Here is a 26234-nt window from a genome sequence, read left to right as displayed (position 1 = left end):
GATGATGGTCACGATGTTCACGTGAGCACAATACTTTTAACATGCTAAATTCTAAGGTGATGAGCTTGCCACTTCACGCCACACTTGTCATTATGTTGCGTAAGCAAATACTTAAAAGTTTTAAAACAAATCTCATCGATCACAAACTACTCCCACGTCTATACATATAAAGACTTTCGGAAATCTAATCAAATCCTAGACATAGAAGACTTTGAATTGGTGAATAGCTTTTAAATTGTCATTTTTTGAAATTTTGGATTTTCACAAAAAAATCACGAACATTAGTTTTGTTTACGAAGATTTTCTGAAATGCATAAAAAGTTTTCAAGTTCATGAGCATTTTTTGACTCAACAAACATTTTTTAGATTACTCTACCTTTTTAAAACCAGGGAACAATTTTTTTTACTTTTTGTGTACATTTTATAAATTTGATGGACACTTATTTCCGATTCCCGAATATGTTTTGAACACACGATCATTTTTTCAAAATCACGAGCATAATCATTTCCCGTCTATTTTTTCAAATCTTGATTTTTTTACAAATACACCAATATTGTTTGAATCCACGAAACTTTTATGATTTCCTAAAAAAAATTGAATTCACATACAATTTATAATTTTGCGAACATTTTTATAATTCACCACTTTGGAAATTTAGATATGCCGAATTAATTTATACTCCCTCCATTTCTAAATATAAGACCTAATAAAAATTACACCATAAACTATATACGGATGCATGTAGACATATTTTATAGTGTAGATTCACTCATTTTGCTCCGTATATAGTGTTCTAGTGAAATCTCAAAAATGTCTTATATTTAAAAACGGGGGAGTAGAAATATGAGAACAAAATGAGAAAAGAAGAAAGAAAAACGAACAAAAATAAAAGAGTCCAACCCCGCACACGCCGGCCTGGCTCATGAAGGGAGGACACTGCGTGAGAAAAGGATTGAAAGGAAAAACTGTACAGGATGGGGATCAAACGCTGGTCACCTACGTAGAACAACAATGCCTTAGTCACTATGGCGGACGAGTGTCTGTGCTCTCTTTTCGTATCATCTCTTTATAATAACAAACCAAACTGCAACTGTGGGAAAATCTGAAACGTTTTTTACTTATGGGTGGCATAGTGGGTAATTTATATCAACTTTAGGGATAGTATTAATGACGAACGACAGAAACACTAATTGCTTTATTATTAAAATAAAGAATAGAAACATGACTAATCATCCATTCACTTTCGTTTAATCTCGTTTTACTCTAATAGTTTTGATGATCCAACGGTAAATAGGAATTTTCCTATCCCGTACGTGGTTTGCTCGCTTCATTTTTGACGAGAAGAAATCCGTCGCTCCACTTCACAAGAGAGAAACACCCAGCAGGCAGACAAAGGAGTCTCAAGACCCACCTGCTTCCACGTGTCACCAGCCTTCACCTCCAAGTCACACCGCTCCCCAAATCCAGCAGGCCGTCACCCGCACCCAGATCCCGCGTGCCGGACAAAAGACGGCTGCTCCCCAAACAGCACGGGACCGAACGAAACCTACCCAACCCCAATGACACGCGGGCCCGGAAACCTCGTCGCCCCACGGTACATCGTCGGACAGCGCGCGATCCTTCTCCAAACCAGAAACCTTCTGGAAGAAAGTCAAAGCGCGCTCCGCTCCACGTCACGCCGGTCCCGGCGGGCCCCGCGCCTACATCTCCCCCTCTGCCCGTCCGATCCCCGCGAACCGACGGCCACGATCCGGCACGCACCGCCCACCGCACCCCGCCTCTCCTATAAATACCCACCTAGAGGGAGCGCCCGTCCCCCGCGCGTCAAGTCGCATCGAATCGTACCGTTTCGCTCCGCTCTTCTCAGCTCCGGTCCACTTCGGGTCTAGACTGGACTCGTGCGCAGGAACCGACTCTACTTTGGGTTCGGGCTCGGTCGCTTCGGCGAGGACAAGGGGTTCGGGCTCGGTCGCTTCGTCGAGGAAAAGGATAAGCAGCCACGGACGCCCACCGCATCGCACCCTGCACCTCCCGTCTCACCCGACGCCGCGGCCGGAGCCCGGAGAATCCACGCCGCGGCCGCTCGCCGTCCCGCTCCCAGGAGGCCCCGTGGCCCGCCCGCACGGTGACCCGGCGGCAGTCCTGCCCACAGTAGGCAGAGGGCGGAGGCGCTAGCCGGCTCACCGTCGAGCCACAGCGGCGGATCTGTCCTCGAGCCACAGCCGCCGAGGGCGTTGACGCCGGGCAGGGGATCACGGGGCGCCCCACGGTCTCGTTCCAGATGCCAACGACCTCAATCTCCAAGCCTAAGGTGAATTAATCCCCTTCCAATCTGAATTTCATTCGTTGACATGTGCATTTGTAGCTTCTGTCTGGATTTAGATCTGACTGATTTCACTAGTAAAAACATAACAAATGATGCTGCCATATCCCGCTTTCAAGCCATGACATAGGCTCGCTTGGCACGGATTGGTCCCAGGGCCAGGTGTAATGTTAGGGTTTTGCTGCACAGCATGTAAATCTCGGTTTGTGTGCTTTCGTTTCAACCGGCAAGAGATTTGAATTTGGTTTCTGAAGCTGTTTGTCGTTATTCTGCAGATCCGCGCCTCGCTGGCGCCTGGTTACATGGGACCAACGGTCCGCATGGAGTCTGGCCCGCAGATTCAGACTAAACGGAGTTATGATGAAATAGCCTACCGTGGCGCGGGTTACGCAGAGACTGTGGGTGAGTCAGGCAGCCCTGTTCGTGTTGGCTCGGAAGATTTCTCTGTGCCAAAACGCAAGTGCATCAGCCTTAATAGTGATGGCTTTGATGTCAAGCGAGAGATCTTTGTCCCGTCTAAGATGTCGTCGTCTGAGCGGCGCTACCTTCGGAAGAGATTCCGGACAGAGCTTGATTCGGTTCGAGAACTCCTCAAGAAGCCAGAGTTTTTGTCCATCATGCCTGTCAGCAAAGCACCTGCGTTCTCATCGTCAGCTGCCCCTAGATCTAAAAAAGTGCAACGGGGAAGCCATGTTGTCCGTGGTGCCAAGGGACGCTTCTTGCCAACAAAACCCCGGCCTGAAACGTCTACAGTGTTGCCTGAAGCTACAATTCTGAAGCAGTGCGAAGCTATCCTTAAGAAGCTGATGACTCAGAAATGTAGTCATATTTTTAATGATCCAGTAGACGTGGAAAAGCTGAACCTTCCAGATTATAATGACATTATCAAGCACCCGATGGACCTTGGGACCATCAAGAAGAAGCTAGATTCTGGTTCCTACGCAAGTCCATATGATTTTGCAGCTGATGTCAGGCTGACCTTTAACAATGCGATAACTTATAATCCTCGAGGGCATGTAGTGCATGATCTGGCCATTCAACTGAATAAAATGTTTGAGTCCAGATGGAGAACAGTTGAGAAGAAGTTAGCTACTGCCGCCACTAAGCCACATGTTGAGGCTGATAGGGCTGACTCAAAGAGGAGGAAGACCCCTCCTGTGGACCGAAGTAACCTATCAATAGACCCTGTCAGGCTAACTGAGATTGTGAAGCCAAAGATGACATCCAAGGAGAGAGAAACCTTTGGAGACTGCTTAACTTCTTTGACCGAGGGCCCAGAAGAATTACCTGGTCACATCATTGATTTGTTACAGCAGTGTATTGACAACAAAGCAGAGCACATTGGGGATGGAGAGATAGAGATTGATATCCATGCACTCAGTGATGAAGTATTATTTGAACTGAAGAGGCATGTTGACGCGTATTTGCAAGAAAGAGATCATCAGCAGACAAAATCTCAGCCTTCTGAGAATGAGGCTGTGAATGTTTCTGGCCTCAGTCACTCGTCCACAAATCCCTGCAGAGGTATTTTATCATGTACCCTTTGAGGTTCTCAATAGAATTAACTTCAACGCCATCAATGCAGTTGTTAGAGATCGTCCTTTTTGTGCACTCAGGTTCTGAGCCTGTTGAGGAAGATGTCGACATTTGTGGCAATGCATCCCCTATATTGATAGAGAAGGATCCACAGATCAGAACTGACAAATGTGGCAGCCCAAGTAGTTCCAGCAGTGACTCAGGATCTTCATCCAGCGGTGTGTACATATGAGTTATTTAGTTATCTATATTTGTGTTCATCATAGGATACATCCTTGTAAAACATGTTTCTCCTAGACACTGCTCTTATTACTTTGATTCTTTGACTGTCTCTGTATGTTCCTTCTCATGCTCTTTTTATATAGATGTTTGTGCTTACGCTAGTTCATATTTCTTAATATATCTGCGGCTAAACTTTAGTGAACTTTGAATTTATGACTTCACGTAAGGTTGTGAAGCAAAAAAAGTTCACTTTAAGTGGTACCATCTGAAATTCCGAATATTATATGAGCTTGACATGTGCTTCAAATTTGTGCTTGCTGTTTATTTTTTGAAACTATTATTATATTTCATGAGACTTAGCAGTATACATAGAAACTTAACTATATAGTTAGGGTTTCATGATGTCAGTGTCACACAGATGGCACTGATTCTTAGTGAACTGATGTGGTGCAAGGAGTCATGCATAGCTGCAAGGGCACCATAGATGCTTTCTAGAAATTATTATTGGGAACTACAGATACTTTGTACCAGTTACTCCATCCGTCCCAAATTAAGTGTCAACTTTAGTACAAAGTTGTATTGAAGTCGAGACACTTATTTCGAGACGGAGGGAGTATTATTTTTTAAACAGTCAGCCCAGTTGTCTACAAGACCCTACTGTATTGATATATCTATCACGTAAAGGTGTCCTCAGATCGTATTTGCTATGTTGGTAATGCAGATTCTGACTCAGGCAGCGACATTGAAAGTGAACCAGAAAAAGTTGTTAGCCCAGCAAAGCTTGTGAAGGTACTTTGGCAAATTTTTACTGAGTGATCCTTCAGTTAAGCCAGTTAATAAAATAAGGACTACTCCCTCCGTTCCTAAATATATGTCTTTTTAGAGATTTTATTAGGGGACTACATACGGAGCAAAATAAGTGAATCTACACTCTAAAGTATGTCTATATACATCCGTATATAGTCCCTTAGTGGAACCTCTAAAAAGACCTATATTTACGAAAGGAGGGAGTATGTTATTAGTGAAGATATGGACCAATGGAGTATGTTATTAGGATTAAATCCCACTAATTCTTTCTCTTCTCAGTTCTCTACATCAATCCATTAATCCCTTGTCATTTTCCTTACCGCCTGTGTAGTCTTGCCAGCCCTTATGTTCGCAACTTGACCCTCCTTGTCCAAATTATTTCTGATAGTACCATGCCGTATTAGTATCTGCAGTTAGCTTTGTAGCTTAGTTCATTGGCTGACTTGCCGTAGTCAGACCGAACCAGATAACAGAACCGTGATCTGGTTGCTCTACCATTACACTAGTCCGGGTCAATTGTGATCAGTAATCACGATATTCAGTTGTACCTATGCCGTGGCAAGAGTTTGTCATTTCATTTCCAATGACTGGCCAACCTTTTCGGCTGCAATAATTGGTTTATCCTAATTGCAGGGACCAGAACAACCTGCAGAGCTAGACAAGAGTGATGATGTTATTTGCCCTGTTGATGCTAACCGTAAGTTTTATCCCCATGCTCTTTAGCTGCTTGTTGTTCCGAGCTGTTCTTAATCTACCTTTACCAGTTAAATGCCTGTTGGTTGCCACAGACTAATGATAAAATATACAGATACATTATACATTATTTACTACTCCCTCCGTTTCTTAATATATGTTCTTTTAAAGATTCCAATACGGACTACATACGGAGCAAAATGAGTGAATCTACACTCTAAAATATGTCTATACATCCGTATGTAGGCCACATTGAAATCTCTAAAAGGACTTGTATAGTTATATTTAGAAACGGAGGGGGTATGAACATACTTGTTAAACACGATGCGAATGCAGTTTCTCACTATCTGACAAATCCCTGCATGTTTTTTTTTCAACCGCCCCCATGGCAACTTGCACCTTGTTTTCACCTCTGTAGGATATATATCTCTTTCAACCCTTGCCTCGCTAGTATACAATGGATATTTTTCTCATCATTATCTCTTTCAACTACATTGATTTAGCGTTTGTTGTTATCCCTCAGTCATTCTGCATCCAGTTATATGGTTGCATTCTTCAACTTTAGAGGGGGCTCCAATCACCTCCTTGATGGATTGATGCGCATTAAATGTCTTGCTTTTGTGTTGAAAATGATGAGAAAAGGAACATGGTAAATAACAACACTCGTCATATTATATTGAACAACCAAGTTATAAGCACTTCGAACAAAGACAGTCGTCTTGTTTCTAATTATCTAGTAAACATTGTATTTTACTCATTCCCCATGTCCTCTTTGGTGACTGCTTTCTCCCCACAAACCACCACTTGCATCATGTCTTTGACAACTTCGGTGACTACCGGTTGCTTGTATCATCGTGAAACAATTTGTCACATTCGACACGCTATTAGTAACGGGAATAATTAATATGTGACATACAACCACAATAGTGACACGTTATTAGTAACGAGAATAGTTAATATGTGACATACAACCACAATAGTGATACACCATTAGTAACGAGAATAATTAATATGTGACATACAACGACAATAGTGTTTATGCTGCATACTGAACCTCGCGGTGACAATTAGCATTGTTTGTGCTCCTCTTGTTGGTTGTTCCGCCCTGTATCAAGTAACATTCTCCCACTTATTGCCATGTTCCATATACACACATATGTAGGTTGCCAATTAGGTTGCATATCTTCGGTTGTAAGCTAACAGCGACAACAAGTTCGTTCTTTTGAGAGTATAGTTAACTATGGTAATAATAAGAGAAAAGAGGAGCATAACTATTGAGCTGGATTGCTGCTTCGACGAACCGAAATATGAAGGACAACTATGACTTCACTAAATTGGCGCTCTATATCCAGACAACAGTCTCTTATCAAAACCGCTTTGTAGTTAACATGTTCGCCCACTGACAACTCCAGCACACAAAGATGGAGATCAAAGAAAACAAAACAGAAAGCAAGTTGCATCATCTGCCAAAACCATGCAATATCGCCTGCCCTAGGAGTATTTTCAGCAACTACTATTGAGCAAAAGCAAAACATAAGGAAGAAATTATTGTCAGCGAGAAATGTGCAGTTAACTGTGATGTGCTTCTACATTCGTCTATAGCCCACCCATCACAACAAGGAAGACTATATTCCATGTACAGAATGGCATAACAAACACAACAAGACTATCAAATTTCTGCTACAAATCATTCAAAAAAACTCTGGCAATAGAAGAACAGTATAGCTTATTATCCTGTTTTCCAAAGCTTTCCTTCCCCTTCAGAATATCTCTTTATCCAAGACCCCAGGAGACATATGTTGAGTTCCTGAAGATTTGGTATACCCAGCCCTCCAAACTCTTTTTTCATGCAAACTAATCTCCAATTAGCCAGATGGATCTTCCTATGTCCTTCAAAGTCATTCCACAAGTAGTGAGCCATTTGGGTGTTAATCATCACAATGGCCCATTTGAGAAGGATAGAAGATCCATGGAAATGCTGGCTAAACATGCCTTAATAAGCACTAATCTTACTCTATAAGAAAGAAGTTTCCCTTTCCAACCAGCAATACTTTTCAGGATATTATCAATCAGGGGTTGAATATCCTCCCTCCTGAGTTTATCTTAGTGCAGGGACTCCCAAATACTTGATGGGGAAAGTGCCCGTCTTGCATCCTACTATGTCTGCAAAGAGGAGCACCTCCCCCTTTTCTAGATTAATTGGGGTTAGCTCACTTTTGCTGTAGTTGACTCATACCAGAAACTTGTTCAAAGCAAGAGAGAACCAATTTTAAGTTTTCTACTTCCTTAGTATCTTTATATCTAAAAAGAGGAGTGTCATCATCATATTGAAGACACATGATCCCTCTAGGGCACACAACAGGACATAAACCTTTTACCAGGTCATGAGATGCTGCTTTTAGGGATGTAAACCGGGTCCCATTTAATCCCGTTTAAGCCCATTTATCGGTCTAACAGTTGAATAAAAAAATCCGAGGAAAATGAATCATCGAGCTAACTAAACGAGACATTTACACCCCTAGCTGTTTTGGCCGACATATTAGTAAGAACATCTACAACTAGATTAAAAAGGAGTGGGGATAGAGGATCTCTTTGTCTAAGGCCTTTGCCAGTCAGCAAGAAGTCATTCTCATGAGCATTAATTTTGACTCCCACAGACCCCCCATGGGTGACCTTGTGCATCCAGGTGATCCACTTACCATCAAAGCCTCTACATTGTAGCAGCTCTTCTGAAAAAAACTAGATTGACCAAATCAAAAGCTTTCTCATAGTCTAGCTTAAGCACTAAACCCTGACTTTTGGATGGGTGGACTGAGCACCTCATGGGCAGTGACCACACTCTCTAGAATATATCTACCCTTAATGAAAGCAGATTGATTACTACTCCCTCTATATCAAAATATAAGACGTTTTTTGACACTATGATAGTGTCAAAAGCGTCTTATATTTTGGTACGGAGGAATAGCAATTAGTCTCTGCAAATCAAGCTAATCCTATTAGTCAAGACCTCGGCGAAGATCTTAAAACTACAATTAAGCAGGCTGATTGGTCTAAATTTCCTCATAGCAGTAGCATCAGCCTCCTTAGGGATGAGGGTTAACATTTCAAAGTTAAGCCTATAAATATCTAGTTCCCCTTTATAGAAATCCTGAAACATGTTCATGGTGTATTGAGGCGTTAATGAAAGCACGGCGGACTGATGGCATGGCATATTGAGGTGTAGTTGCATAGTGCTGTATGCCGCCTGGAATGCGGGTCACCGCGCCGAGCGGGGTGGTTCTGATTTGTTAGTGAGAGTGGTTTGGACGCGAGTACTCCCAGGTCGGGGGTGAAGGTGAAGGATCTGCGGTTGTTTCTATAACGTGGGTCTTTTTCATTGGATTATTTTTGTTGGGAGATCTTGTGCGTGGGCAGCGGATGTTTATTTTGGTTTTCTCTTTTACGGTAAAGGATTGGTAAGGGCGAGGACGTGGGAAGTCAAACCATTACGACTGCAGACTCCCTAATAGTAAGATTTGTCATACTTAACATTTACTATTGATTAAACCACAGAGACTGCTGCTGATGTGGAACTTCGTGAGCAGGACAATGAGTCCAAGGCTGCACCTGAAGGTAAGCATGATTCTGTAAGCAGATTGCTATGAAACCACCAAGCGGTCTTTGGTGCATTAATCTGGTCGGATCATCTGATTCTTTCCTAATAAAAAATATAGGGGAGAATGCAAAACCCGAGAGGCAAGTCTCCCCGGACAAGCTCTTACGAGCAGCTGTTTTGAGGGGCCGTTATGCTGATGTAATTGTGAAAGCTCGTGGGATTCTAAGCCAGGTTTGGGGGCTTTTATGTCTAGCTTTATTTCCTTCATTATTGGCTGCACTCATTCCTGACATGTAATTACCTAATGAGCTCAGGGTGGAGATAAACAGGAGGAGCTGGAGAAACTGCAGAAGGAAGGTAAAGAGCATACACACCTGTTTGTTTCTGCAAAATTAAGCTCCTGCTTTTCTAAGAATTGTCTTGCTTATGGACACAGAGAAAGAACGACTTCTGGCTGAAGGCAATGCAGCTTTGGAAGCCCGCAGAGCTGAAGCCGAAGCTGAATCTAAGCGTAAGCTAGACCTTGAGAGGGAAAAGGCTCGTCAGGCCTTGCAGGAGGCAAGTGATATTATTCGCTGCTGCTATGAAACTCATCCTCTGTCTTATTATAGCTAAGAGTTCGTTTAAACCTGATTGATGCAGATGGAGAGAACTGTAGAAATTAATGACATAGTCCATCCCAAGGACCTAGAAATGCTTGGTACAGTCACCACGGAACATATTGTGAGTTCTGTTGATGCGACGAGTCCTGAGCATTCCCAGGTTGGCATGCCCAGTTTTCTTCCTGGTTCTGGCAGCATGTTGGAAAAGCTTGGACTGTTTATGAAAGTGGATGAGGAAGAAGAGGAAGAAGAGCCATGCAGCAAAGGTGCGGATGAAGGAGAAAACCACTAATGTGTGTTGACATGTTGGAGTTCAAAGACAAAACAGTTGCCTGTTTCAGCTGATGTACATGGGGAAATTGCTGGATAGCTGTGCACATGTTAGACATTTTTTTCTCGAACTGGGCACAGAATACCCTCAAATTTGAGGTGTTGCTTGCAGAGTTGCAGGATGGGCACCCGCCCTTGGAAAGGAAGGGAAGGGGGGATAGAGATTGAGGCCACCATGTACAGCTGCAAATGAAAATGGAGTTCATCTCTCAAATGAACTATTCCCAGAATGAAGACAGTTGCTGCGAGCTGTTGTCGGGTGTAATCTGATACGTAGATGTATTGTAGAGCCTTGGAAATTATACGAGAACCAAATGGTTCTCTCACGCTGCTCACCTCCATGTGCACTGTGATCCAAGTGCGTTTTCCCCTAGCGGCAAATCATAGCTTCTCTTGTTAGTTTTGGATGTTTGGTTGCTTCTTCCTGCTGTAAATTCAAATTTTGATGTAGTCGAGGAAGTTACTAGTTGTTTGTTGGACGTCTGTGAAGAACGGCTATTCCTATTCTTTTAACACAGGTATAACATACAAACAGTATATACTAGACACAGAAACCTGAACTCTCCTGAAGGGCCTTGGCCTTGTGTTAGTTGATTCGAGCCTCTACATACTCATAAGGCTTCCTTTAGTTTAGAAGGAATTTTGTAGGAAAAAATTGTTTGGAGACCTTTGGTTTGTAGGAATGAATACCTGTTACTTAGGGCCAGTTCTTTTGGGATGCAGCTAATGCATAAGATGCGACGAGAATAACCTCATAGAAGCTACCATGGAAATAGGTCGATGAGAATAAGCCATTCGGTTCTTTTTAGACTCGATCGTTTGGCTTATTTCCTCAGACTTTCTGTGAATAGTCTATAATACCTTTGGGCTATATTCCGGTCATCCAAACTGAAACATGTCGGGAGGATGGGAGTGTCAAACATAGGGTTTTGCGAAACTGTTAGAAGTACAGGACAAGAGACAAAGGACAAAACACAGAAATGTAAAAGTGAATAGTTGTTTTTATTGATGATGGGATTACACGTATATATAGCCTCCGAAGGGGATGTCCGAAGGGACACGAGGCAACCGTCTCGGTTAGGAAAAGTAGGGATTAATACGATTAATTAAATCCTAACACTCCCCTTAATCCATGTTTGTTAGTAAGCCTTGTCATCTTGAAAACTCCTCTAAAACCCCGTGGGAAAAATGAGGATATATGTGTTCGATATGTTGCTAAAACTCCTGCAAATCCCGTGGGAGAATAAGGAGAAAATGATGTAACATATAATGGTTATTGTCTCTTTTAACTCAATACGAGGAGACTCGTAGAGTTTAGAGTATAATAAATACGTCGTATATACTTACTTAAAAAATCCGGTGGGGAAAACAGAAAGTATGACATATGATTTTATGTTGATAGTACCTCATTAAAAACCTTTATGAGAATCTCTATAGTAAACTCATGAAGGAAAAATAGTATAATATGATACATTGAACAAGAATAATTCAGGAAGATACTCCCCTGGTTCTTGCAAATTTTAAAGCCGTCACATACCAATTCCAATAACATATTTCTGAAATGTAAAAGTTGGTAGAGACTTCGTGAAAAATCAGTCACGTGATTTGATTTGCAAGATATGCACATAGCAATGTTGCTTATCACGTAACCTGTTTGCATCCAGGCAACACAAGAAACATTATCGTCGAGATAATGGTTGGTGGATGTAGACATGAGGTATGTTTCAAAGACTCTTAATGAGAGGGCTACCACACCTAGTATGAACACTAAGCTTGTCTATGATCTAACATAGCGGGGATCTGATCAATGTATCCAAAGGTATTGGTGTTCAGATTTCTCTGAAACTTGAAAAACCAAGACAAGACGTTTGATGCCTTTGGAGATATCGATAGACATTCTTGAGTCCCAACCAATTGTGTTTGGTGGATCCAATGGCATTATAGAACGTTGAGTCCCAATACCTTATTTTCATCATCTCTTGGTTTAAATAGATCTTTCTCTACATCTAGAGAATGACCTACAATGAAAGTTATGGATGGATAAGATTTGTCCACAATGAATTTCTCCAATATATTTTGGATATAGACAACATAGTATACCATAGTGTATGAGTGAAGATGCTCAAGTTGTAGTAACGAGCGATATTTTGCTTTACCCAAATCCTTCCTTTTAAACTCCGCCATTTAGATGATTAGATGTGTCGTCATTGTAGACACACAAACATGGATAATCATCATTGTAGGAGTAATCCTTATGCATAAGGAACTCACTACGTTGGTTGTACCATATGTACCGACAACGATAAGTCGTATGGTGACTTACTCATTTTTACACAATGTATGTTGCATTTTGCATTTCGATCCAAAAGTGAGATTCCATCGGGAATCAATCATATATGTCTGAATCTAATGATTCCACATGGATATGTGATCACTAAATCTATCAACTGCAAAGGTAGATGATTTTGTACTGCCAATGATATAAGTTATCGAAAGGAGATTCCACCTGTGGAGAATAGTTGGGTATCTGCATGAACCCTTGTGTTACAATACTTGCTCTTTGTTTCACCACCTCGTTGTTCTCAATTCTGTTTCCAGAAGAAAACTGGTGCAAGATTATTTCTACCTATATTATACCCTTCTCTTGAGTTGAGTCCGAGTATTGTTCACACTTTGCCATGGCCATGGTCTTTGGACCTCAATCATGTGAAAGGTTTTGCAATCTAGTTGAGAAATGTATGTTGACAATTGTAGTCTTCCAGTTATTTGTTTCTCCAGAATCTATATATCAATATATAGTTGATGGAAATATCCTTACCCACGGTGAGTACTCGCGATTTTCCAATGCGATTGAGTCGGGTACTCCGATGTCCCAGTCATTGTGTGCACTATGACCTGGGTTGGTGGAGGTTACCCATCCACTAGGTGTACTACCCATTAGGTGTCTGTCAACGTGAAGTTGACTTGCATTTACTGATTCATAGGCCTTGATATCTTTGCCTGCAAGAAGCTGAATTCTAATGTACTTTTGCCATACATGTCCCCCTGTTGCATCGAACGGGGAGTGGAGTGGTTTTTGTTGGTACCTTCACTCTTTCAGGCGTACTTTTGTAGGATTCCAGGATTGTGTGACACCTTCATATTCCATAAATGAGTGTGGCAGGTTATTTGCAATGTGTTGCAAATCTTCTGAACGCATGGTTCAAATGTTTGAGTACGTGGATATGAGGCAAAAATGTGTTGAACATTCCACTAATTTCCTGGCATTCTTCATGTTACTTGAATTCTCCCCCTAATGCGTGGAAATATTCCTCATTGAATCAACATACTGGCATTGTATAAATCCCCATGTGAGGGGCTTGATTTATTGACGGAAATACAGTTATTCCTCACATAGATCCCAACTATATGTCGGGGGGCCAATGATGTATGCCGGGTGGTGATATCGGTATGCAACTGAATTACCGCAGATGGGAAATACCTGGTAGATTTCCACGTATCAAAGATAGAGGGGAATAATATTATGCAGTTTGGTCATGAGCGTGTAAAACTGCATGACTCCAACGTAAATTTCGTATGTTGCAATTCCAAAGTAAAGATAATGCAGTGAGCCTAATTCTTTGGATAAAGGATTCTACCAAACCATTTTGAGTCTAGACATTAGGACAAATTGCTAAACTTCAATCCAAGGTCCATAGAGAAGGCACTCAAGGAGAAACTTTCAATGTTTGTTGATTGTTGATAGAGAAGTATAGCACATAACATATCATCAGTTGCAGGACGCTCCAACTATAGCACATAACATACGTAGTGATAAAAATATAGCATGGAGATGGACGAACTAATGATTGTTGATAGACAAGGGGATGCACGGGGGCATCCCCAAGCTTAGACGCTTGAGTCTCCTTGAATATTTCTTGGGGGTGCATGGGGGCATCCCCAAGTTTGAGCGCTTGACACTCCTGGATCTTCTTTCATCATCTTCCATCACATACTTGAAAACTCCCTTCATACGAAACTCATCATAAGCTGATTAGAGTGGTTAGTACCCATGATAAAATAATTCATTACCTACTGAAAATAAAGATTTTCATGAAAATCTATTGTTTCTCATGATTGCCAAAAGGTTTTTGCAAAGGAAAAGCAAGCTTAAGATTTGCAAAATGATGAAAATGCAAAACGTGGCAGAATCTGTGAAAAATAGAACAACAGGTAGTAAATAATTTTTTCGGGGCACTTCTGCAACTCAAATAAAAAAACTCAGAACATATGCCAGAAAGACAATTATATAGAGCATGCTGTCAAAACAATTCAGATCAAAAAGATGATCTGGTGATTTTTGGCGATTTTTTCCATCAAGCAGACATAATCTGTTTCTGGACAGCATGTCACAACTTTTGAACTTTCTTGCAATTGGAGGCTATAACTTGGCACAAAGCTTGAAAATAAAGATACAATGATGTTGCTGCAGTAGTAACAAGCATCAAGACTACTAAAACTGAAAGTAAAAAAAAATTGGGTTGCCCCCAACAAGCACTTTCTTTTATGCCTTTGAGCTAGACATGATGCAAAAAGATCAAGTATTATCAACTCCATAAGAATAACTTGCCCGAATAAAGGACTCATAAGGTAACTTAATCTTCTTTCGAGGGAAGTGTTCCATTCCCTTTTTAAGGGAAATTGGAATCTAATGGTCCCTTCCATCATGTCAATGATAGCACCAACAATGCGGAGAAAATGGCGTCCCAAAATAATTGTACATGAGGGATCACACTCAATGTCCATAATAAAAAAACAACGGGCACATAATTATCATTGACAACAATAAGAACATCATCAATTCTGCCTAAAGGTTTCTGTATGGAAGAATCAACAAGACAAACACCAAAAGAACATGGATCAAAAGGTTTCAAATCAAGCATATCATACATTCTTTTGGGCATAACGGATGCACTAGCTCCAACATCACATAAAGCAATGCAAGAGATATTATTCAATTTAATTTTGACCATAGGATCCCAACCATCTTCTAGTTTTATTGGAATAGAAGTCTCTAGCTTGAGCTTATCCTCCCTAGCTTTGATAAGAGTATTGGTAATATGCTCAGTGAGGGCAATATTGAGTGTACTAGTGTGGGGGTCTTTAGCCATTCTTTGCAAAAAGGTGATAACTTCGAAAAGACTACAATTGTCAAAATCAAGATTACTACCATTAATTAAAGTGGTGGTAATGTCATCTAAGCTCATTCTTTTGGTAGTCTCTAAATTCAAAGGACCTTCTTGTCCTATAGTTGAGGTATTAGCATCACCATTAATAGGTCCATTAGGACTAGGGGTGTGACGGGTGCTAAAAGTTTTGAGATCCCCAACAACTTGTATAGTAGCAATGGTAGTATGTGTAGGAAGGCTTTTAATCCTATCTTCTTCTTCTTTTTCTCTAGCCCATCTATCCTTAAGTTTGGCTAGCATTCTTATGTTCTCATTAATTTGGACTTGGATAGCATTAATGGGTGTGGTGTTCCTTTCCTCAAGGGGGAAGTTCTAATTTTAAGCATCTCTACATCATGAGCTATGTTGTCCACCTTCAAAGAGAGACTATCTAATTTTTCTAATTTCTCTTCTACACTCTTGTTGAAGGCTTTTTGAGAAGTGATAAAGTATTTAAGTATGCTCTCTAATTCAGAAGTGGAGTTTTTGGTGCTAGGATAAGTGTTGTTGTTCCCATAATTGTTGGATTGGAACGGTCTAGGATTGCTACCAAAATTACTCCTATAGGCATTATTATTAAAGTTTTTCTTAGAGATAAAATTAACATCAACTTGCTCTCTTTCTTGAGCAACCAAAGAATTTAAAGGAACATCATGAGGATCAATAGGAGCTTGCTTAGTGAGTAAAGTCATGATCATGTCAACCTTATCATTAAGGGAGGAGATCTCATCAACAGAGTTTACCTTCCTACCTATTGGAGCTCTCTCGGCGTGCCATTGAAAATAATTTGTCATCATCTCATCCAATAGCTTTGTGGCAGCACCAAGTGTAGTTGACATAAAGGTTCCTCCCGCGGCCGAGTCTAACAGATTCCGCGAGGTAAAGTTCAACCCTGCATAGAAAGTTTGGATAACCATCCAAGTAGTCAAACCATGTGTAGGGCAATTCTTAACAAGATATTTCATACGTTCCCAAGCTTGAGCAACGTGTTCATTATCCAGTTGCCTAAAACTCATAATGTTACTTCTTAACTGGATAATCTTAGCAGGCGGGTAATACTTCCCAATAAAAGCATCTTTCCACTTATCCTAAGAATCTATGCTATTCCTAGGCAAAGATTGAAGCCACACTTTAGCTCCTCCTCTCAAGGAGAAAGGAAAAAGCTTCAGTTTAACAATATCACCATCTACTTCTTTATATCTTTGCATATCACAAAGCTCAACAAAATTATTCAAGTGCAAAGTAGCATCATCTCCAGCACCGGAGAATTGATCTTTCATAACAAGGTTCAGTAAAGCAGGTTTAATCTCATAGGAGGTAGCCTGAGTGGCAGGAGTAGCAATAGGAGTGCAGATAAAGTCATTGTTGTTGTGACTAGTGAAGTCACACAACTTGGTGTTTTCAGTGGAACCCATAGCAACAACAACAAGAAAGAACAAAGCAACTAATTTTTTTGTCGTTTTTGGTATAAAACTCTAAAGCAAAAACTAGAAAGCAAACTAACAAGACTAAAAAGCAAAGGTAAAAGATAGTGTGCAAATCCCCTATCTTGAAGACTGGAGTCCCCGGCAACGGCGCCAGAAACTTGCTTGATGACGAGTTGATGAATATACTTCTCGCCCCTCGTTGGTTACCCCAAGTGAAAGGTGGAGATGTAGACAGCAGCAAGTTTCCCTTACACGGAGACTGTAAGGTTTATCGAACCAGGAGGACTCCGAGGATCAACAAGTAGGTGTTCGCTGCCCTGGCGCAAGCAGAAGACGTGGACCAGCACACACACAAATAACTTTGCTCCCAATGAGTATAGAGAGGTTGTCAAGCTCTCCGGCCTTGTAGTTTGCTAAGGATTAAAACACAAGCGGGAATAGTGATAGTGATTGCAACGGAAAAGTAAATGAAAGCAGTAAATGGTGGAGGTGTAAGCAATGGTGGTGATATGGACCAGAGTCACATAATGTTCACTAGTGATGTCTCTCTCCCAAAAGACAATAAACAACTATGCTTGGGTAAACAAATTATAGCTGGGCAATTGACATAATTATGAATGCACCGCAATGATAATTATGCTACTTGAAAGTTAGAGGCTCAATAGTAATGTGCAGTACGCCAAGACAAGTAGACTGTTTATTCATCAGCATCTACTTACTAATCATCCACCTTGAGATATCTATCTAGAACATCTCGCTGGTATTAAGTTGCGAGCCCCATCCAAAGTGTAAACTCAAAGCAACGGACAACTTCATTAACGAACTATGTGTAAGGTAAACAATCCTTGCAAGCGTGGTCACAAGCACCATTGTTTTCTCCCTGGTGGCAACAACACATCCCCTAGTCTCATGTTTCTGTCACTCAAGCTAGACATCAGGGGGCATGAACCCACAATCATGCATAACGCTCCCTTTGGAGTTACAATCTACTACTCGGCCAAAGCAATAAAGAGCAACGGAGAACATGCATGAATCACTAAAGAACATAATATAAAAGGATAATAAAATATATAACTCATCACAATCTGAACATAATATCATAATCCATCGGATCCCAACAAACCGAGCATAGCAATAGCATGAAAATTACATATGTGCCTTGATCATGTAGGGCAGCTCACAAGGGCTAATCATTGAAGCACAAGATTAGAGAGAAGACATCACATAGCTACTGGTCATGGACTCATGGTCCAAGGAGGACTACTCACGGCACGTACGGGAAGCGTCCATGGCAGTGGAGAAGCTCCCGGAGGTTAATCCTCCCTACGGTAGGGTGCCGGGAAGAGGTCTCCCAATGCTCCCGATCTCGGTTTGAAAAAGGATCTTAGAGTGTCTAGGGTTGGGCCAGGAGGGTCTCTTAACGCCTTCCTTTTTCTGCCCATCGGAGTTATTTCCCAAGGACTTGCCATGGCTGCGACGGCGAAACGATGGAGAAATTCATGATTCTGGATATGATGGAAGGGTTTCCGATCGGAGGGGTAAATATAGGCCAAAGGACAACGTGAGAATAGGTGGGGCCCACCCAGGTGGCCTGTGGGCGCGGCCAGGGGCCAGGCTGCGCCGGGAGGTCGCCTGGGCAGCCCTTGGCTCCCCTCTGGCCCATCTTCGGTGATCTGGAAGCTTCCGTTACGCTGATTTTTATATATTTTTCTCGGGATTTTTGGGGCTCCGTAAATTTGGGTAAAAGCCCGTGCAAAAAAGACATCAGCAGACAGAAACTGGCATTGGGTGCACTGAGTTAGTATGTTAGTCCAAACATGTGTAAAAAGATATGAAAGTGTAGCAAAACATATAACAATGTCACCCAAAAGATCATGGAACAAACATAAATTATAGATAAGTTTGGGACATATCAACATGCTTATTATGTGCGACACCGAATATCTCAAAAAGGGAAAATCTTGTGGCATAAAATTAATACTTTGTGTTGCTATGCTTGGAATTTATGTTGGTCACATGATTTTACTTGTTGTTCGGAAGAAACTAAAAAACAACTTTCCTACCAATGTGTGTTTAATGATAATGAAATACTATCTTCTTATGCCAAGGAGGTTCCTTGGAGTTGAGGGTGAGCACTTTTATACCGGTTTCTATACTAAGTGAGGGTGTGTTGTTATTATGATGTTGAACAAATTGAAGAACTTATTGCTTTTAAGGGTGCTTATGAAGATGCTACTTTGATTGAAAAGTATGATGCTACTCTTTAAAAATATGAAAATTTTGAAATACTTAAATATTGCTATGAAAACTATGCTTCTAATGCTTATGTTAAAGAATTTATTGAAAGAATGACCGCTGCCTTGGAAGAGATTAACATTTTACAGGAATCTATGGAAGAAGAAATTGTTGAAACTGTGAGCTCATTAGATGAAAAAGATGAGGAGAGCGAATAACAAAAGGAGGAAGAGTGTATTAGCTACCCATGGCCACCTTCTAATGAGAGTAACTCTTAAACTCATACATTGTTTAATTTCCATTCGCACATACCTAAGGATGAATGCTATGATGATTGCTATGATCCCTTGGGTTCGTTTGAAATATCCATTTTTGATGAAGTTGATGCTTGCTATGCTTGTGGCCATGATGCCAATATGAATTATGCTTATGACTATGAACTTGCTATATTTCCTCATGTTAAGCATGAAATTGTTGCTATTTCACCCACACATGATAGTCGTATTATCTTCTTGAATTCTCCCAACTACACTATATCGGAGAAGTTTGCACTTATTAAGGATTATATTGATGGGTTGCGTTTTACCACTGCACATGATGATTTTGTTAAATATAATATGCATATGATTGCTGCTCCTACTTGCAATTATTATGACAGAGGAACCAATCTTCACCTCTCTATGTTTCCAATACGATTAAATTGCAAGAAACTACTTATGTTATGTATTGGCCTTTACTTTGCGGGAATAAACTGTTCTTTTATGACATGCCAATGCATATGAAGAGGGTTAGACTTTGTTGCCACATGATATATACCACTTTGTGCTCACTACTTAATTACAAATCATTGTTAATTCAAATTGGCTTTGATATACCTTGGGATCCGGGTGGATCAATTACTTGAGCACTATATGCCTAGCTTAATGGCTATAAAGAAAGCGCTGCCAGGGAGAGAACCCAGAAGTTTTAGAGAGTCATTTATTTCTGTTTTCTACTTTTAAAATGATTAAAAACAAAAAAATAAGCGGGGAACTTAAAACCTTTTCAAACAAAGGTGAAAGTGAGAAAGATGAGCACCGTTGAAGTGGGGGCTAGCCTTGAACTTTGTTCACGTCCATGGAAACTTTGTGAATCTTGATTACAACAACTTTTCAACAAAAATAAGTATCGCCTTGTACAAATGCATTTTATTATAACAATAATGTGCCAAGATTTACCTTTAGCATGTTTGATACGTGTTGTGCAAAAACAGAAACTTTGGGTGTAGTGTTTGATTTTTCATATTTTACTAGAGCGTCAAAAAAAATCTGAAATTTTTACACACCATTATATAAATTATTTACCATGTCCTAATTTTTCAGAATTTGTGAAGTTACAGAAGTATATGTTTCATCTCCATATTTACAGATTGTCCTGTTTTTCACAAATTGTTGTTATAGTTGCTTTGCGTGCTTATGTTTTGAATTCTTGTCGAGCCCCATTGACTTGGGAGACATATAATTGTGATAGAATATAGTGGGTAATGTTATATTATAATTATGTGATAATGTTATGGCAGGACATGATGAGATTTGATGGTTGTGTACTGACATTTCTAATGAAAGTTCTGTTAAGTTTTGTGTGGATGAAGTGTTCGAAGATCGAGGAGGTATTGATATGAGAAGAATACGGAGAGGAAAGAGCTCAATCTTGGGGATGCCCAAGTCACTCCAAGTAAATATTCAAGGAGACTCAAGCGTCTAAGCTCGAGGACACCCAAGGCACTCCAAGTAAATATTCAAGGAGACTCAAGCGTCTAAGCTTGGGGATGCCCGAGAAGCCATCCCATCTTTCTTCTTCAACAACTATCAGTATGTTTCGGTTTTTGTTTTCTTCACATGATATGCATAAATTATTGGAGCATTGTGTGCCTTCTATTTTCCTTTTAGCAATGCACCATGCTGCTACAGGAAGTCCATGGTTGATTTAAAGAATGCTCTTTGCACTTCACTTATATCTTTTGAGTATGGCTTCATAGAATGCTTCATGTGCTTCACTTATATCATTTGAAGTTGGATGACTCTTTCTGTACATACAAAAAACCGTTATTTGTAGAATGCTCTTTTGCTTCACTTATATTTATTAGAGCGTGCTATTTTGTAGAAAAAATAAACTCTCATGCTTCACTTATATGTATTTAGAGAGTCAACGGGAATTGGTCATTCACATGGTTAGTCACAAAATCCTACATGAACTTGTTGATGACTGAATATGATATGTTTGATTCCCTACAATAGTTTTGCAGCATTAAGATAGTAATATGTGGATGCACTAGTTTATGATTGTGGATTAGTAAAAATATTTATGTTAAGGTTTGTGATTCCGGAAGCATGCACGTATAGTCTCTAGTTATGCAATGAAGATTGGAGCATAATTTATCCTTGGTTGAAATTCTTTGAGTTGTTATAATCGGAGTCGCACGATGGTTAACTCCTCCCAACCTTATGCCTTGGAGCATGCGAGTAGAACTTTGCTTCAAGAGAGATAATAAAACCTTGCAATAAGTATGTGAGTTCTTTATGACTAATATGAACCCATGGATATACGCACTCTCACCTCCACATATTTGCGAGCCTCTTCAGTACCGTGCATTTCCCATTCTCACCTCGAGGATTGGTGCAACTTTCGCTGGTGCATCCAAACCCTGTGACATGATACGCTCCGTCGCACATAAGCCTCATTACATCTTCCTAAAAACAACTACCATACCTACCTATCATGGCATTTCAATAGCCATTCAGAAATATATTGCCATGCAACTTCCACCGTCACTTCATATGACTTGTACTTCCATTTTCATATTGCTTTGCATGATCGTAAGATACCTAGAATGATATTTCCATGGCTTGTTCATTTTTGATATATTTTGCTGTGTTAGATCATTGCACATATCGGTACACTACGGAGGCACTCATATAGATTATAAGTAAATAAAAGTGTGATGATCATCATTATTAGAGCATTGTCCTAGTGAGGTAATAAAAATGGTGTAGGCCAAATGAGCCCACCATAAAAAAATGAGGGAGGCGAAAAAAAGGAAAAAATCACCATGAAAAAAATAAAAAATAAAACAACAAATTAATGATAGAAAAACAAAAGAAAGGACTTTGCTACTATCCTTTACCACACTTGTGCCTCAAAGTGCCACCATGTTCTTCATATAGAGAGTCTCTTGTTTGGTCACTTCCATATGCTAGTGGGAATTTTTTATTATAGAACTTGGCTTGTATATTCCGATGACGGGAGTGCCCGAGGTTTTCATGAGCAAGCAAGTTCGATGCATACCCACTTAGTGTCAGTCGAGCTTCCATACACTTATAGCTCTAGTGCATCCGTCTCATGGTAATCCCTACTCCTCGCATTGATATCTATTGATGGGCATCTCCATAGCCCATTGATACGCCGAGTTGATGCGAGACTTTGTTCTCCACTTTTACCCGTTTGAAACCTACCACCATATTATATTCCACCTTTATGCTATATCCATGGTTCACGCTCATGTATTGCGTGAGTAATTTCTTGGTTTGACACTGGGGTGCTCATGATTTATACTTTATGCTATGAAGACCAAGCTTGACAGGCTATATGATTTTGTAGGGATGGTATTCTTCAAGCATTGTTATTTTGAAAGGACATGATTGTTTGCTAGTAAACCTGAGTGTGGATGTCTGATACGTCTCCGATGTATCTATAATTTATGAAGTATTCATGCCATGTTTACAATAATTCTATATGATTTTGGTATGATTTTATTAGAACTAACCTGGACTAACGCTGTTTTCAGCAGAGTTACTGTGGTGTTGTTTTTGTGCAAAAATAAAAGTTCTCGGAATGGGCTAAAAATTCACAGAGAATGTTTTTGGAAAATATGAAAAATAATGGAGCAAAAAGATACCGAAGAGGAGTCCCAAGGCAGCCACAAGCCACCAAGGCGCCCCTCCCCCTAGGACGCGCCCTTGGCTTGTGGGCCCCTCGAGCACTCCCGTGACGTGATTCCAATGCCAAATATTCTTATAAATACAAAAATATCCGGAAAGAAACCTAGATCATGAGTTCCGCCGCCGCAAGCCTCCAAAGCCACAAAAAACCAATCTTGGCCCTCTCCGACACACTGTGGAGGGGGTCACCATCACCGGAGACCATGTAGGAGGAAGAGGGAGGGGCCATCATCACCATGGAGGCCAAGGACCAGAGGGAGAACCTCTCCCCACCTTGGGGGGAGGTTATGGAGGAGGAGGCACAAGGGGGAGACCCTCTCCCCCTCTCTCTCGGTGGTGCCAGACTGCCACCGGGGGAACCATCACCGCGGTGATTGTCTTCGTCAACATCACCTTCTTCATCACCATCCTCATCTTATTTTAGCGGTCCACTCTCTCACACTGTGACAGTCCGATGCCGACTTTCCAGAGATTCGCCTTTCTTTCTGTTTTCGTCGTGTGTCTATTTTCTTTTGTTGCATCATCATCGCATCATGCATGTCATCATTTCTCTTGCGTGCTTGTCTTGGTGTCTAGTTGCACCTTGGTGATTGTGAGTGTGAGTGCATTGTGAGTGTGCCTTTGTGTTTGTTGTGTGATTGGGTGCCTAGGATTCTTCTCAAAACCCATTGTTGCACCAAAGCTCCAAAAACCCCTTCTTCCAATTTATTTAGTGGCTGAGTTTAAAGTCTCTATTTGGGGCCTAATAAAATGTTCCTCCTCTTTTAAAAATATTCCTATTATTTATGGGGCAACCCTCTAGTTTTAACTATTTTTTTCTCCTTTTGTGTTATTTAAAACACCAGCGCCTAATTTTATATAAAAAGGGTTTTATTTTTTTTCTTCAAAAAAAAGAGCCCAATCTATTTTTATAGTTGGAGCATGTTTTAAGGAGCCCAAAAGTATTTTTGTTTTAGTTAAATTCTTTTTCTTTTGGTTTTGGTTTCCTTTTTTATTTTTAAAAAACCGGCTATTTTTTTTTGTGCAAGACATTTTCTTTTAGAGGGACAGGAGGCCCACTGGGGCCAAGGCCCAGCAGACCCCCTGCCCTAGCGAGCCTCGCCCGACCTCCTCGTCGCTCTCCCTCGCGTCCTCCCGAGCGCCGTCGCCTCCCGTGCTCGATCCCCTCCTCGTCATCCCCGTCCCAGCGCCATCTTCCTCCCCATGCCGCGCCGCCATAGACCACCAGTCCCCGTCGTCGCCTCCCTCTCCTGCGCCTTGGTCTCTCGAGCCCCCTGCCTCGCGCTGCTAGCTCCGGGCCGCCGTGCTCTTCCCGCCCCTCGCGCCGCGCTGGCCTCGACCTCGCCGCCCGAGCCGCCCAGCTCCTCTCGCCGGAGTCCCGCGCGCCGCCTCTTCCTCGCCGCCGCGATCCCCTCGCCCTAGCTCCACCGAGCCGTCTTGCCGCAGTGCCTCGCCTCCCCGCGTGAGCTCCTCGCCGCCGCGCTCGCCGGCTGCACCGCCATATGCAACCCGTTGCATATCGAGCTTCACTTAATGTGTAGAGTTTGCGTGAGATGAATTGCCATGCCATCCCTCGCATCAATGAACTGACCATGCATCATAGGTTATGCATCATGTCGTGCATCGTGTGGTGAATATTTGTGTTGATGTTTGTTTCCGGTTTGCCCGTCTCGATAGAGTTCCGCAAGCGTGTCGGAATGTGAGGACCCGTTCGACTACGTTGGTTTGCCGACTCCACCGAGTTGTTCTTCTTCCAAGCGGGATCTCAGGCAAGATGACCATTTCCCTAGATACCATTACTATCATTGCCATGCTAGTTATTTTGATGCTATCGATTATGTCTCGTTGCCTACCACATGTTAAATATCAGCCTCTCAACAATGCCATGAAAACCTTCAACCTGTTCGACCTAGCAAACCACTGATTGGCTATGTTACCGCTTGCTTAATCCTGTTGATAGCGTTGTTAGTTGCAGGTGCAGATGCTTCCATGTGAAAGCATGGGTTCCTTGTTATATCACCATATTAAATGCTATTTAATTTAATGCACCTATATACTTGGTAAAAGGTGGAAGGCTCGGCCTTTCTAGCCTGGTGTTTTGTTCCACCTTTGCCCCCTTAGTTTCGGCTACCGGTGTTATGTTCCATAATTGAGCGCTCCTAACACGATCGGGGTTGTTATGGGGACCCCCTTGATAATTCCTTTTAGATTAAAGCTGGTCTGGCAAGGCCCAACATTGGTACTACATTTGCCTAATCACCTAATAAAATTGCATAGGGACTTTCCGGACCCCGAGGATAATTTAATCAACCCCCCGGGCCAGTGCTCCGCATGAGTGTTGGTCCACCCACCTAGCAGTCGGCGGTGCCACCTCGGGGCAACTCGAGGTTTGGCTACCGTCCACTATGCATAGACGGTGTGTCCTGAGAACGAGATACGCGGCTCCTATCGGGTTCGTCGACACACCGGGTGGCCTTGCTGGATTAGTTTTACCTTTGACGAGATATCTTGTGCATCGGGATTCCGGTGATGCTTTGGGTAATCTCAGAGTTGAGGTTTTCCACTAGGGAATCCGACGAGATCGCGAGCTTTGTGATTGAGGATTTCTATGCGGCTTGTGGTAATTTGTGATGGACTAGTTGGAGCACCCCTACAGGGTGAAATCTTTTCGGAAAGCCGTGCCCGCGGTTATGTGGCAACGTGGAAACTTTGTTTAACACTGGTTTTAGATAACTTGAAGTTAACTTAATTAAAACTTGCCAACTATGTGTGTAACCGTGACTGTCTCTTTCATGAGATCCTTCTCCGATCGAGGACACAGTGGGGTTATGTCTGATGTAGGTAGGTGTTCAGGATCATTCATTGATCATCAGTAGCTCACGTTTGTTATGCGTAGATCTTCTCCCTCTTATTTCTTGTACTCGTAAGTTAGCCACCAAATATATGCTTAGCTGCTGCTGCAACCTAACCACTTAACCATGCCTCACCCATTAAGCTTTGCTAGTCTTGATACCTTTGGAAATGAGATTGCTGAGTCCCCCGTGGCTCACAGATTACTACAACACCAGTTGCAGGTACAAGTAAAGGTTACTTGACGCGAGCGCGTTAATTGTTCATTTGGAGTTGCTTCTTCTTCTTCTTCATCATCGATCTAGGATGGGTTCCAGGCCGGCAGCCTCGGATAGCAAGGATGGACGTCGTTCTTATTTTCTCGTTTGTTTTCGTCCGTAGTCGGACCCTGCTCTTACTCTTGATGATTATGTAATGTACTGATGTGAC

The 26234-nt window shown here is 41.6% G+C and overlaps 1 protein-coding gene across 1 annotated transcript; it reads left to right on the top strand.

Moving 5' to 3' along the window:
- Nucleotides 1–1829: 1829 nt before the first annotated feature.
- Nucleotides 1830–10622, top strand: LOC123443002 (transcription factor GTE8-like). The gene is made up of 10 exons (XM_045119210.1): nt 1830–2312; nt 2600–3848; nt 3941–4078; nt 4804–4871; nt 5523–5586; nt 9135–9194; nt 9296–9408; nt 9492–9534; nt 9614–9735; nt 9820–10622. The coding sequence occupies exons 1-10, from the start codon at nt 2283–2285 to the stop codon at nt 10069–10071; spliced, it is 2139 nt and encodes a 712-aa protein (XP_044975145.1). The 5' UTR covers nt 1830–2282; the 3' UTR covers nt 10072–10622.
- Nucleotides 10623–26234: the final 15612 nt, after the last annotated feature.

Source organism: Hordeum vulgare, chromosome 3H (assembly GCF_904849725.1).
Source record: "Hordeum vulgare subsp. vulgare chromosome 3H, MorexV3_pseudomolecules_assembly, whole genome shotgun sequence".
NCBI lineage: Eukaryota > Viridiplantae > Streptophyta > Magnoliopsida > Poales > Poaceae > Hordeum > Hordeum vulgare.
The sequence above is the reverse complement of the archived record's forward strand: the minus strand, read 5'-3'. Positions and strand labels throughout refer to the sequence as shown.

Coding starts and splice junctions, on each gene's coding strand:
- LOC123443002 (XM_045119210.1), top strand. CDS start 2,283: ATGCCAACGACCTCAATCTCCAAGCCTAAG. Junction 9,535..9,613: donor GGAGAAACTGCAGAAGGAAG/GTAAAGAGCATA, acceptor TTATGGACACAG/AGAAAGAACGACTTCTGGCT. Junction 9,736..9,819: donor CTCGTCAGGCCTTGCAGGAG/GCAAGTGATATT, acceptor TGATTGATGCAG/ATGGAGAGAACTGTAGAAAT.